The sequence below is a fragment of the Dendroctonus ponderosae genome, unplaced genomic scaffold (genome assembly GCF_020466585.1).
Source record: "Dendroctonus ponderosae isolate FM_Combo_2020 unplaced genomic scaffold, Dpon_F_20191213v2 Dpon_F_20191213_4, whole genome shotgun sequence".
Classification (NCBI taxonomy): domain Eukaryota; kingdom Metazoa; phylum Arthropoda; class Insecta; order Coleoptera; family Curculionidae; genus Dendroctonus; species Dendroctonus ponderosae.
The window spans coordinates 5,297,463-5,307,210 of NW_026018611.1; the positions used below are offsets into that span (position 1 = coordinate 5,297,463).

Sequence of the window (9,748 nt, forward strand, 5' to 3'; positions counted from 1 at the left end):
CTTCAAAATTACCGATAATTTTGCATGAAAGCTTGTTGTCTAAAAACTGCATGAGTTTATTTTCATATTGTGGCGAAAAAGCCCGACTCCGAAGGAAGAGGGCTTTTTCGTTCCAATGTGGACATAAACGAATGCAGTTTTTACAAGACAACAAGCTCGAATGCAAAATTATCTGTTTATTTTGATGCACGAGTGTAATTTTGTTGAATATATCCTCAGTAAACAAAGTAAATGTGGATTAATTGTATTTCTATTATATTTTAATACACTTTTAATTTTATTACTTATGTTTATTAAATATAATTTGAATATGTTAGGTACTTCAGGAAGACATTTGATGTCTAATTCAACATGAAAAGACACCTGTCAAATATTTTTCGTAAACAATGCAATTATCGTTAAGTGATAATTGCACACTGTGCAATTACCGCTGTAATTTTTCGATAATTGCACACTTCAAACGGGCAGAATATCATACGAAGGAAATATTCAATTTAACGTTTTTATATGGCTATTTTGCCGCATCTTATTTTAAATCCTGTCACTCTTAGTTGTCATGACGAAAGTGGCCATTTTTAATACAATCAAATGTCAAAGGAATACTGACAGCTGTCAGTTACCTTTTGAAAAAAATCATAATCATGCCGCGACGCTTAAATTATACAAACGAAGAATATTTAAACTTATTTATTATTAGAGATAAAGAGCATGAAATCAGAAATCAAATTGGAGAAGAATTAAATTTAATGAACAGAGACAAATATTTCTTGACTCTCCTGCCTTTTCTTCTCTCTTCAAAACCGCAACGGTAAGCGAAACCAATAATTTTTCTGTGACTTTTCATAACCGAGCCTCTTATGATTGCTATTTGATTTGTTTTTTATTTTGGCAATTTTCAACAGCAGCGTTTTATTATTTTGTCTGATCTTTTCCTCATTTTGCTGCAACTTTGTCAATATCTTGTTCTAATTTAAGATAATACCGACTAAACTTCCGTTGCAGGTTAACGACAAAAAACCACAAGAGAAAAGGTTCGCAATGAAAACCCCGATATTAATCTAGTAATTTTGCTGCGCGGCCAATTCGAATCCTCTGGGCCATCCGAAGAAGCCTCATTTTTTGTACTTGAGACGCAAAACGATCCAATCGAAATGGATAAATAATCAAAATCAGGAAAAAAGAAAAAATAGTGGAAGAAAAAACGCCCAAACCAGCCACGCTACTAATTCTGTTTCTGTTTTTATATTTAGAGACATATATTTTACGACATAGTATTTTTATATCAAACAATGTCCAGACATGGGATGGATAAATTGTTTTTGCCACTTCTGGTTTGTGATTAGTTGCGGTGTTTTTACTGTTAATGGTGAGTATCAAAATTGGACAAAGAGACAGACAAGTTTTGTTGCAAAAGAATAACACACAAGCCTTAAGAAATAGTAATTAGTAACTGAAAGTTAGTCAGTCCGAAAGCCCCAAAGACACAAACATTTTAATTATGAGTCTTTTTTCGAAGTTTGAGGGTTTAAATATCCGGCAATTAGTCCAATTTTGCGTACTGTAAAACGTCTGTTAGTTTAGAATTTTAATTTTTAAAACGCTATTTAAATATCCGATCTGCTTTAAAATTACATTCAAGGTGAAGATAAAAACCTGCTGACTTTTTCAGGTTTGAATGCTTCAGCACTGGTTTGAAGGCAAAGTCCTGTTATATCATTTACGTAGAACTTTGCTGTTCATTTTACAAATTTTTGTTTGTTAATTATTATGTATTCTTTTTATTTTTTTCGTGAATATTATGTAAATACTACATGTAAAAAGTCATGGTGTTATAAAGTACCTAAATGCTCTACTTTTTTAAATTCAGTGTGCAAACAGTGTTTATATTTTTCGCAAACTGTTCTGTCTTCCAGCATCTTCTTGCATATTTTGTTTTTCTCCTGAAGGACTGCTATATGAAAATCTGCAGGCAACTTGAAAGGATTGGCAAAAGCAGACAAAAAATTCACTTTTTTGTTTTTTTTTGCCAGAATTCCTTCAGATTGTTTGCAGATGCGTTCTCTCCAGTCAGTATCTACACTGTAGTAGCATAAAAAAATGGGTGAGATGAAACTGTTTGCTGGTTTTAGATAACGATTGTTGATTTATTCATTACAACAAATAAGATGTCTTTTATTAGAACATTTAGGATATAATACTAAAGTATCGTCAATAAATGCACCAGAAAGTATTATGAACACAAAGAAATCAATAACAAACAACAGAAAAATATATTTTTAAACGGATTAGAATTTAGTAGATAAGGCTATTTGAACTATGAAACTAGAAAAGACCTAAACATTGTTATTGTGGGTGATGTAAATATTGTTCAGGGAAATGGTGCTGGAGTTGGCAACTAAATGAGATTGTATTCGGTAAGAAAAGGCTGTGAAAGAGACAACGTCGTTGTAAATAACCTGAACTGATAATCGATTATTTTCATATGCTCAAATTCCTTAAATAATGTAGAAAATTAAAACGCCCGTTGTTATATCAGATTTTTATATAGACAGAATATGGCCGCGGCCACGATGTTAAAATGAGCGGCAGGTTGTAGATCAAATGTATATCTTTAGCAGAAAAATAAATTTAGTACCTTTTTTTGGGTTTTATTTTGGAAAACTTTGCTTCATTGTTGGAGGTAGCAATGTTGCAAAATCAGTGGTCCACTTAGAGCTTTGAGGCTCTTAAAGAGCGCCTCGAGGGTTCACGTTAGTCCAGCACTTCGCCTCCTCAATGTAGCGGTGAATTAAAACTCCTTTTGAATGGCAATTGCTTCTTTTTAATCAATTAATATTCGATTTGTTTATTGTCAGAGTGACAACTCGTTCAGTCTAATCAAAAATTTAATCGAAACTGACATTTACCTTGGATATCTGTCAGTTGAGTTCTATGAGTTTGACCGTTTTATGTGCATTTGTTCGCATTTTGAATTAATTTGTGATATACAGGGTGATTTATTTACAAAAGTAACCATTTTAGTCATTGTAGCGTCGAAGACCAAATTGGCTTAATTCATAGGGCTTTTCTAACCTGAGACTAAAACTGTAAATTTTGGACCCAAATTATCCAACTCGAAGAAATCCGATGAGCTAAACGCGCTAAACTTCCATCGCTGAGAGTGAGGATCTTTTGATGTTTTGAGAAAAATGGTAAGCCCCCAACTTTGAAGGAAAGTTTTATGTTAGGAAAAGCCTTTAGAGGTTTAGGCCATCCTATACTAATATACATTTTTAAATACTAATTGGGCGTTTACCGAAAAAGTGGTCGTTTAAATTTCAAACCTCCAGTACTGTAAATCGCTGTAGCTTCAAATATGCATATTCCACATTTTTTGGTAATCAAACTGAGGAAAACAATGCAATATGATATGTAACAGACCCTCATCATCCATTAGCCACCCTCACCACTACACGTAGCTCTATATCTGTCCTAAGCACGACAGTAATCATTCACCATACAGTCTGGATTGTTTGGATAAATTTAGGGAAAAAACACAAGATGTACTTGTTTCTTGTAACTTATATTTTAAATAAACATTAAATCATATCAATATTAACTAAGCGAATACAGTATATACTTTCTTCGGATACAAATCAGTCAAAAACTCCTATTTCTATACATTTTTACACTTTGCCGTGGAAAATACGAAAATACTCCCAAATTACAGTTCAAATTGTAACCTTCTTGACATAACAACTTTTACCACCTTTTATGCTTGCTTTAATTCTCAAATAACTCCAACTAGACTTTGTTATATTTCTACATAAATAGCGCATGTTGAATTCAAACATTATTCAGGAATGAATACAGGACGTGTCGAGCGCAACAGACAATTTATGGTTGGTTAGTCGATTTTGCCAAACCACCCTCTCGAGTCACAAAAATTGTATTAAACTCAACTGAGTGCTAAGGTTTTTTATCCATCCAGGCGCATTTATCCTCCCTTAAATTCATCTGAGGACAATAAAACGCATTTAATTAATATGCACTTTCAATTATGGTTGTTCAGTTGAAAAACTAGCTAAGACTTCCTGTTAATCACTACATTAATATTTGGGCTAAATAATCGACTTTAATAATCCCATTCAATAGTTGAATATAATTAATACCTGCAAGTATTAAGAGCTACTCTTTTGAAGACAGAGGCCTTCCAGTTTAGCGATCACTATTCTCAGTTCAGCGTTCTTGTTCAGTTTCAAATAAACAGAATTTCGAATATTATGGAAAATTAACCAGCTGGGCATATCAGTTGCCAGGATCCTCAAGTGATCCTCCATCTCACTTCTACTCAGATTGCCCCTGTAACTCATCCCGAGCTTATCCACAACCGTGTCTAATGGCAAGACGCTCTTCTTTTCCGAAACGAAGAGATATCTGGTTAATCTGGCTAGCTCAGGCAGTCTGGAGTACATCTGGACTTCCTTTTCCTTACTCACTGATCTTGTGATGGACACAAAAGCCTTTGCAGCCTGCTTTTGACGCACTCTTTCTAGGAGCGCCTTAGGAATACCTATGGGGGATTAATCAACGGTAAATTTTGAAGTTATTATAAATAACTCGTTGTACCTTTTAATACTGATTCGGGCTTTTTTGGCAGAGTTTCCTCCACCGGTTGTGCAGTTTGTGTCTCGGTCTCAGTCTGACTCGCTTTGGCTTGATGGAGTTTTAAAAGGGCCTGCTCCATGCGGGTGTTGCAACTGAAGAGAACACGTGCGCTTTCCAAGAAGTCTTTGCCTGATTTAATTTTGTCTTCTTCTGGAGATTGGGGAAGTTGGAATTCCTCAATATCTGGAACCTGCAACAGATACATTCTATAACAGTGTTAACGGTAACAGGAAACATTTACTTTAAAAAAACCGGCATAGTTTCGTTTTAAACTTATTTGATTTGGAAAACTCATTTCACTCGCTGAACTAGAAAGGAACAACAGGCAAGCCTTGACACGAATTTTCGGAGAGTAAAGTGAATATGCTGCATTTTTTGCAACATCAATAAATTGCGAAAACAATAAATATTTTGGAAGAGCAGGTTCAAGGTGGATTAACAGAAATTAATTGGGTCGTCGCCGCACTCAATGCTTACCATTTCGATATTAAAGTGTGGATGCCAACGAGTGATCTTGTTCTTTGGTATTTCGATAGGAGTATCCAGATTGGAAAGAAACTCGTGATGATAATCCTTGACTTTATCCAATAATGAATTGAACAGCATCCGTCTCCTCTCCAGCAAAACCTCTGGCGTCATTTTCTCGCCATTCTCCACTATGGGCGCTACAACCAGCTCCCATTGCGCTGCCCGAACTCCACCTCCAAACTTCTTCAGCTGTTGCTGTTTAAAACTAAACGATTGCGGGAAAACCGTTTTAATTTGCGCCAAATGCCGCTCGGTTACGTTCCTCTTCAGCATCTCCTCAACAGCGGGTTTCAATTTCCGGAAAATTATGGTTTCGTTCCGATTGTACATGATTTGCATTACTGTGTCTACAGCTCGGAAAATTTCAGCCAAAAATCGGTATTTAAACGGCAAAGTTAGAGTGGGTTTTTCAGTTTCAGCGAAAAGCTCTTTGCATGGGCTGGCGCTTAAGGCCGGGAGAGCATTTTTCGCCGGGCTCAGTAAATGCAGCAAGTTTTTGCGCGCTCCATCAGTTTCTTTTCTGGGGCTCAAATAGGCCTTTTCTGGTGAAAATACTTTCTTCGGGCTGGAACAATAAAACAGTTTTTGTGTTGATATTGACGCTCAAATTCAGGGAAATAAGTGGCATTTTTGAATGGGCTGAGACAAAGAGTTTTCCGGTTCGACGTTTGGCCAAATAAAATATAGAGAATTTTTGAATCTTGAAGACTTTTTAATGTTGAAGTAATCTAATCTAAATGTTAATTCTTTGAAAACAATGACCACGTCCCTTTCCAGTGCACCACTCATTTGGTTTAAAAAAATAAATGTCTGCAGTAGGTTTAAGGCGGATTCTGCAAGATTTTGTAGCAAAGACCAATATAAGTTAAAATAAAACGATCATTTTTTGCAGGAACAGGGTTCATAAATGGGCCAACTAGCAAGTTTCTACTTAGCATGACCTTAGTAATGCCCTTTCATATTTGGATAGTTGATAATCTATGAATCAGCAGGGAGTGGACGTATAATCGCAATTTAATTACCCAAAATAAATAGCTGGGAATCTGAAAATGCGTCTGCAAATGCGCTAATGGGGTTGATTTTCGTGATATCGTTAGGTTTATCACGAAGCAAACAGACGTATTTGTTTAATTGATAAATTATTTTCGTCGGTAATAAGTGTCTTACCTGGTGGCTACTTCTAGTTCAATGGTCCTGAAGCTCTTCAATTTGGGCGGTTCAATCTGGGACGTTTTCTGTTCAATTGCAGTCAATTTCTTGTCGTTTTCCTCAAATCTCGCCAATGCAGCCTTGAACTTGGACAGCCGTGAGCTTCGGCTCAACTTGCTTCTTATTTCCTTAACTGAGGGCCCATCGCCGCTGACATTGTCCAAGGCATTGGGTCTTTTTGCTGGGGAACTAGGAGGAGTTTTTTCCATCTCCTCCTCAACTTGAATATCGGTGCTGTTTCCAATTTGCTTAATTTTCTTGCTGCGAATGGCCTTAATCACTTTTCTCGGGGAACCTGGCACATGGGTGTTTGGCATCGAAATTATCTTACTTTCCAGCATTTTCTCCTCGTTTTCTTGCAGGATATCAAGTTTTTCACTGGTCGATTCATCCTCGATCTTCGCCAAGCTGTTGGGAACCTGAGCAAAAATAATGCCTTCTTCTGCTTCTAACCCTTCTTTTAAAGGTGTGGGAATATCGCTAGAATCAAGCACTAAAACCTTTTCTGCCTGCTTAATAATGACATCGTCTACCACGGGACGCTTTCGATTGTTGAAATAACGCGCGATCGAAGGCTGAGCCATTTTAAAAACAATATAACCACAAAATGTAAACAAGTTTAAAGGGACACGGAACGCAATCAGCTGGTTAAATTCCCTCCAAAATGACTGACTTTGACTACGACTTGACACGCACTCACCACAGAGAACAACTTTTGCCTATGCACTAATTTTTGGTTTCCCCTTCTTTCCCTTCATTAATGTTCTCAACCTTAATCTGTTCTTAATCTGCCTGATTATACTTCTTTCCTTATGTACCAATTTGCCCTTATTTCCCCAAAGTCGTTCTAAATTACTGTCAAGTCTAGAAAACTTAACGCAGTCGAGGTTATATACAGGGTGTCCCGTAAGCTCATGATCAAAAGGGTACTGCGATATTCTTTGGACCAAAAGAAGACAATATGACCTAACTTTTATTAACAAAAAATGTCTGGCTMTTCTGCTATTGAAAGTCAAAGTTCTTCAAAAAAATTATCTTTTTTGAAATATCGGGAGAATGGTATGATGTATTTTAGTGAAACTCGCTGTGRATTTGTTCTTATGTAAGACTCATATTTTGATGGAACAATCGAGCTCAGCCGTTTTGGACATGTGGTGAATTCTTSAGTGTCGTGGTACAAAAACTACCAGAACTTTTTGGTTGGAGGATGAAATTAACTCATTTTTTTTAGGCTGATGCACTAATAATTTATTCACATTTTGTGCTCTTTGTAAAATCCTGAAGCATTCGTAGTTTTTGCGAAAAAAAATATTTCTGTTTTCTTGCCACTTAACAATGTTAGACATTAACAGCAAATATCGTGATACGAGGCATAAAATCATTGTCAATCGATCTCACAAATTCGTTTTGAATGACCTTTTCTAATGAAGAAGTGACCGACATGGTCAAAGTATTAGGGTTTTGCGACTAGAATTTGCGTAAAAGCGTACGCGTTTACGCGGCGCATATTTGCAGTAAATGTCTGGCATTGCTAACTGACTAGAAAATAGAAAAATCTTTTTCGCAAGAACTATGAACGCTACAAGATTTTACAAAGAGCACAAAATTGTAAATAAATTATTAGTGCAGAAACCTAAAAAAATGAGTTGATTTCATCCTCCCACTAAAAAGTTCTGGTAGTTTTTGTACCACGACACTCAAGAATTTACCACTTGTCCAAAACGGCTAAACTCGATTGTTTTATCAAAATATAAGTCTTACATAAGAACAAATTGACAGCGAGTTTCACTAAAATACATCGTACCATTCTCCCGATATTTCAAAAAAGATAAATTTTTGAAGAACTTCGACCATCAACCGCCGAGGAAAATTTTTTGTTAACTCAGACATTTTTTGTTAATAAAAGTTAGGTCAGATCATCGAGTCTTTTGGTCCAAAGAATATCGCAGCAGGTACCTTTTTGATCATGAGCTTACGGGACACCCTACCCTGTATCTTTAACAGAAAAATAAATTTAAAAATTTTCCTTGGGTCTGATTTGGGAAAATAGCTAGCAAATTCTATTTTTTACAACATTACAAAATGGGTCGTCCACTTAGAACTTTGAGGCTCTTCAGTGGGCCCCTGGGGTTCACGTTGGTCCAAAACTTCTCCTCAATGTAGCTGTGAAACACTTTGACTCCTTCCCACGTTTCTCTGTCGACGGTTAGTATTTGCCTGGCCGGAATCATGAAGGCATAGGGGGAGTCTGAAATACAAAAAAACCGTTTATTCTGCCCAAATTGATTTTGATTCCTATTAAAGAGCTCCATCAGGAAGCTCCACGGTATAAGCCAGCTCAACCCCAACGCTCTTCACCCAATCATCACTAGCGCCGGCCGCTGCATATAAGGCAGCTGCTGAGTTAGCTACTAGATAAGACGAACCGATGGTACTAGCTGAAGCGATAGCTTCAGCAGCCAAATTGCCCAGGCTTTGAAGTTCCTCAGCATTATCAGGGTAAACCACTGCATATCTGTTGGGCAAAATATTTAATTAACCGTTTAAAATGAGCATTTTTCGTACCCCCATGGGTATAGCAAGTATTCGCCATAGCTGTGGAAGGTGAGGTACAATCGGGCATTTTCCAGATGGTTCTGAACCATGTTTCTCAAAGCTCGAGATTCCGGTTCGGAGAACGCTTCTGGTCCGGCGTAGGTGTTGAGGCAGGAATTGTTTGAGGCTCCAGCGTGCATCCAGAAGTATCCAAAGTTTCTGTTCAAGTCGGTTCCATAGCAAGTGGCCCCGTCAGATAATCGGCGGTTTTTTCGCCAGATTCGGTTCTTAAAAGCAACAAAAATTGTTTCAAAGCAATAATAAGTAATAGTATTTTTAGGGGTTTGGATTGGCGTTTGAAAGTTCAAGTTTGGCACAGTTTTTCAAAGATCTTCCATGATTCGATTGCGCATTTGTCCCCAAATCGTTTCTTGGAAGTTTCCTGGATAAAATCAATTTTTCTGCATTGAGCAAAAGGAAATGTCCAATTACACGTTATTATTCATTTATCGCAAGTCCCCTCTCCATTTATGGGTTTGTGGGGTTTTTCAAATTTTTTACTCATCATTTTGCACCAGATTTGTTCTCGGTAGTTTGGGTTTTTTTGAGCATTTTTAAAATTTTTTTTAAAGCGAATTTTCCAAATAAATTTAAAATTACCAGTTTGCGTAATTCTTCAACTGCTCTCTAGTTCAAGCTCTATTTCTACAGCCCAAGTTTTGTCGAGTTTGTACTTTTTCACTCATCACTTTTTGCATAATGAGCTTCTCATCCGCTTTTAAAATAAGCGAAAAACACAGAATTTCCCTTTTTTCCAATTAAAGGATCA

The 9,748-nt window shown here is 36.7% G+C and overlaps 3 protein-coding genes and 1 long non-coding RNA gene across 6 annotated transcripts in view; 1 reads left to right on the forward strand and 3 right to left on the reverse strand.

Moving 5' to 3' along the window:
- Positions 1–2,639, forward strand: part of LOC109544063 (glycogen-binding subunit 76A) — a 16,093-nt gene extending 13,454 nt beyond the window's left edge. For all 3 annotated transcript variants that reach the window (XM_019914081.2, XM_019914084.2, XM_048665545.1), the window contains one exon: positions 1,003–2,639. In XM_019914081.2, the coding sequence (XP_019769640.1) occupies position 1,003 (1 nt within the window). In that variant the 3' untranslated portion in view covers positions 1,004–2,639. The remainder of the gene's footprint in view (positions 1–1,002) is intronic.
- LOC125504125 lies at positions 1,876–2,964 on the reverse strand. Its single transcript, XR_007281288.1, has 2 exons — positions 2,636–2,964; positions 1,876–2,079 (listed from the first exon to the last, which is right to left on the reverse strand). It is a non-coding gene; the product is annotated as an uncharacterized LOC125504125 (long non-coding RNA).
- A 579-nt stretch (positions 2,965–3,543) lies between these two features.
- Positions 3,544–7,313, reverse strand: LOC109544062 (DNA replication factor Cdt1). Its single transcript, XM_019914080.2, has 4 exons — positions 6,343–7,313; positions 5,125–5,740; positions 4,609–4,837; positions 3,544–4,552 (listed from the first exon to the last, which is right to left on the reverse strand). The coding sequence occupies exons 1-4, from the start codon at positions 6,966–6,968 to the stop codon at positions 4,161–4,163; spliced, it is 1,863 nt and encodes a 620-aa protein (XP_019769639.2). The 5' UTR covers positions 6,969–7,313; the 3' UTR covers positions 3,544–4,160.
- Positions 7,314–8,418: 1,105 nt separating this feature from the next.
- The window catches only part of LOC109544098 (carboxypeptidase B), an 11,310-nt gene continuing 9,980 nt past the window's right edge, over positions 8,419–9,748 (reverse strand). Inside the window, exons 6-8 of the mRNA XM_048665891.1 lie at positions 8,950–9,206; positions 8,693–8,899; positions 8,419–8,634 (exon numbers count right to left, since the gene is read on the reverse strand). Coding sequence (XP_048521848.1) covers positions 8,460–8,634; positions 8,693–8,899; positions 8,950–9,206 — 639 coding nt within the window. The 3' untranslated portion in view covers positions 8,419–8,459. The remainder of the gene's footprint in view (positions 8,635–8,692; positions 8,900–8,949; positions 9,207–9,748) is intronic.

Bases quoted from the DNA above. Each gene is read 5' to 3' on its own strand.
- LOC109544062 (XM_019914080.2), bottom strand. From the start codon at position 6,968: ATGGCTCAGCCTTCGATCGCGCGTTATTTCAACAATCGAAAGCGTCCC. The intron at 4,838-5,124 runs GTAAGCATTGAG...TATCTGTTGCAG, and splicing joins CACACTTTAATATCGAAATG to GTTCCAGATATTGAGGAATT. The intron at 4,553-4,608 runs GTACAACGAGTT...AATCCCCCATAG, and splicing joins GCCCGAATCAGTATTAAAAG to GTATTCCTAAGGCGCTCCTA.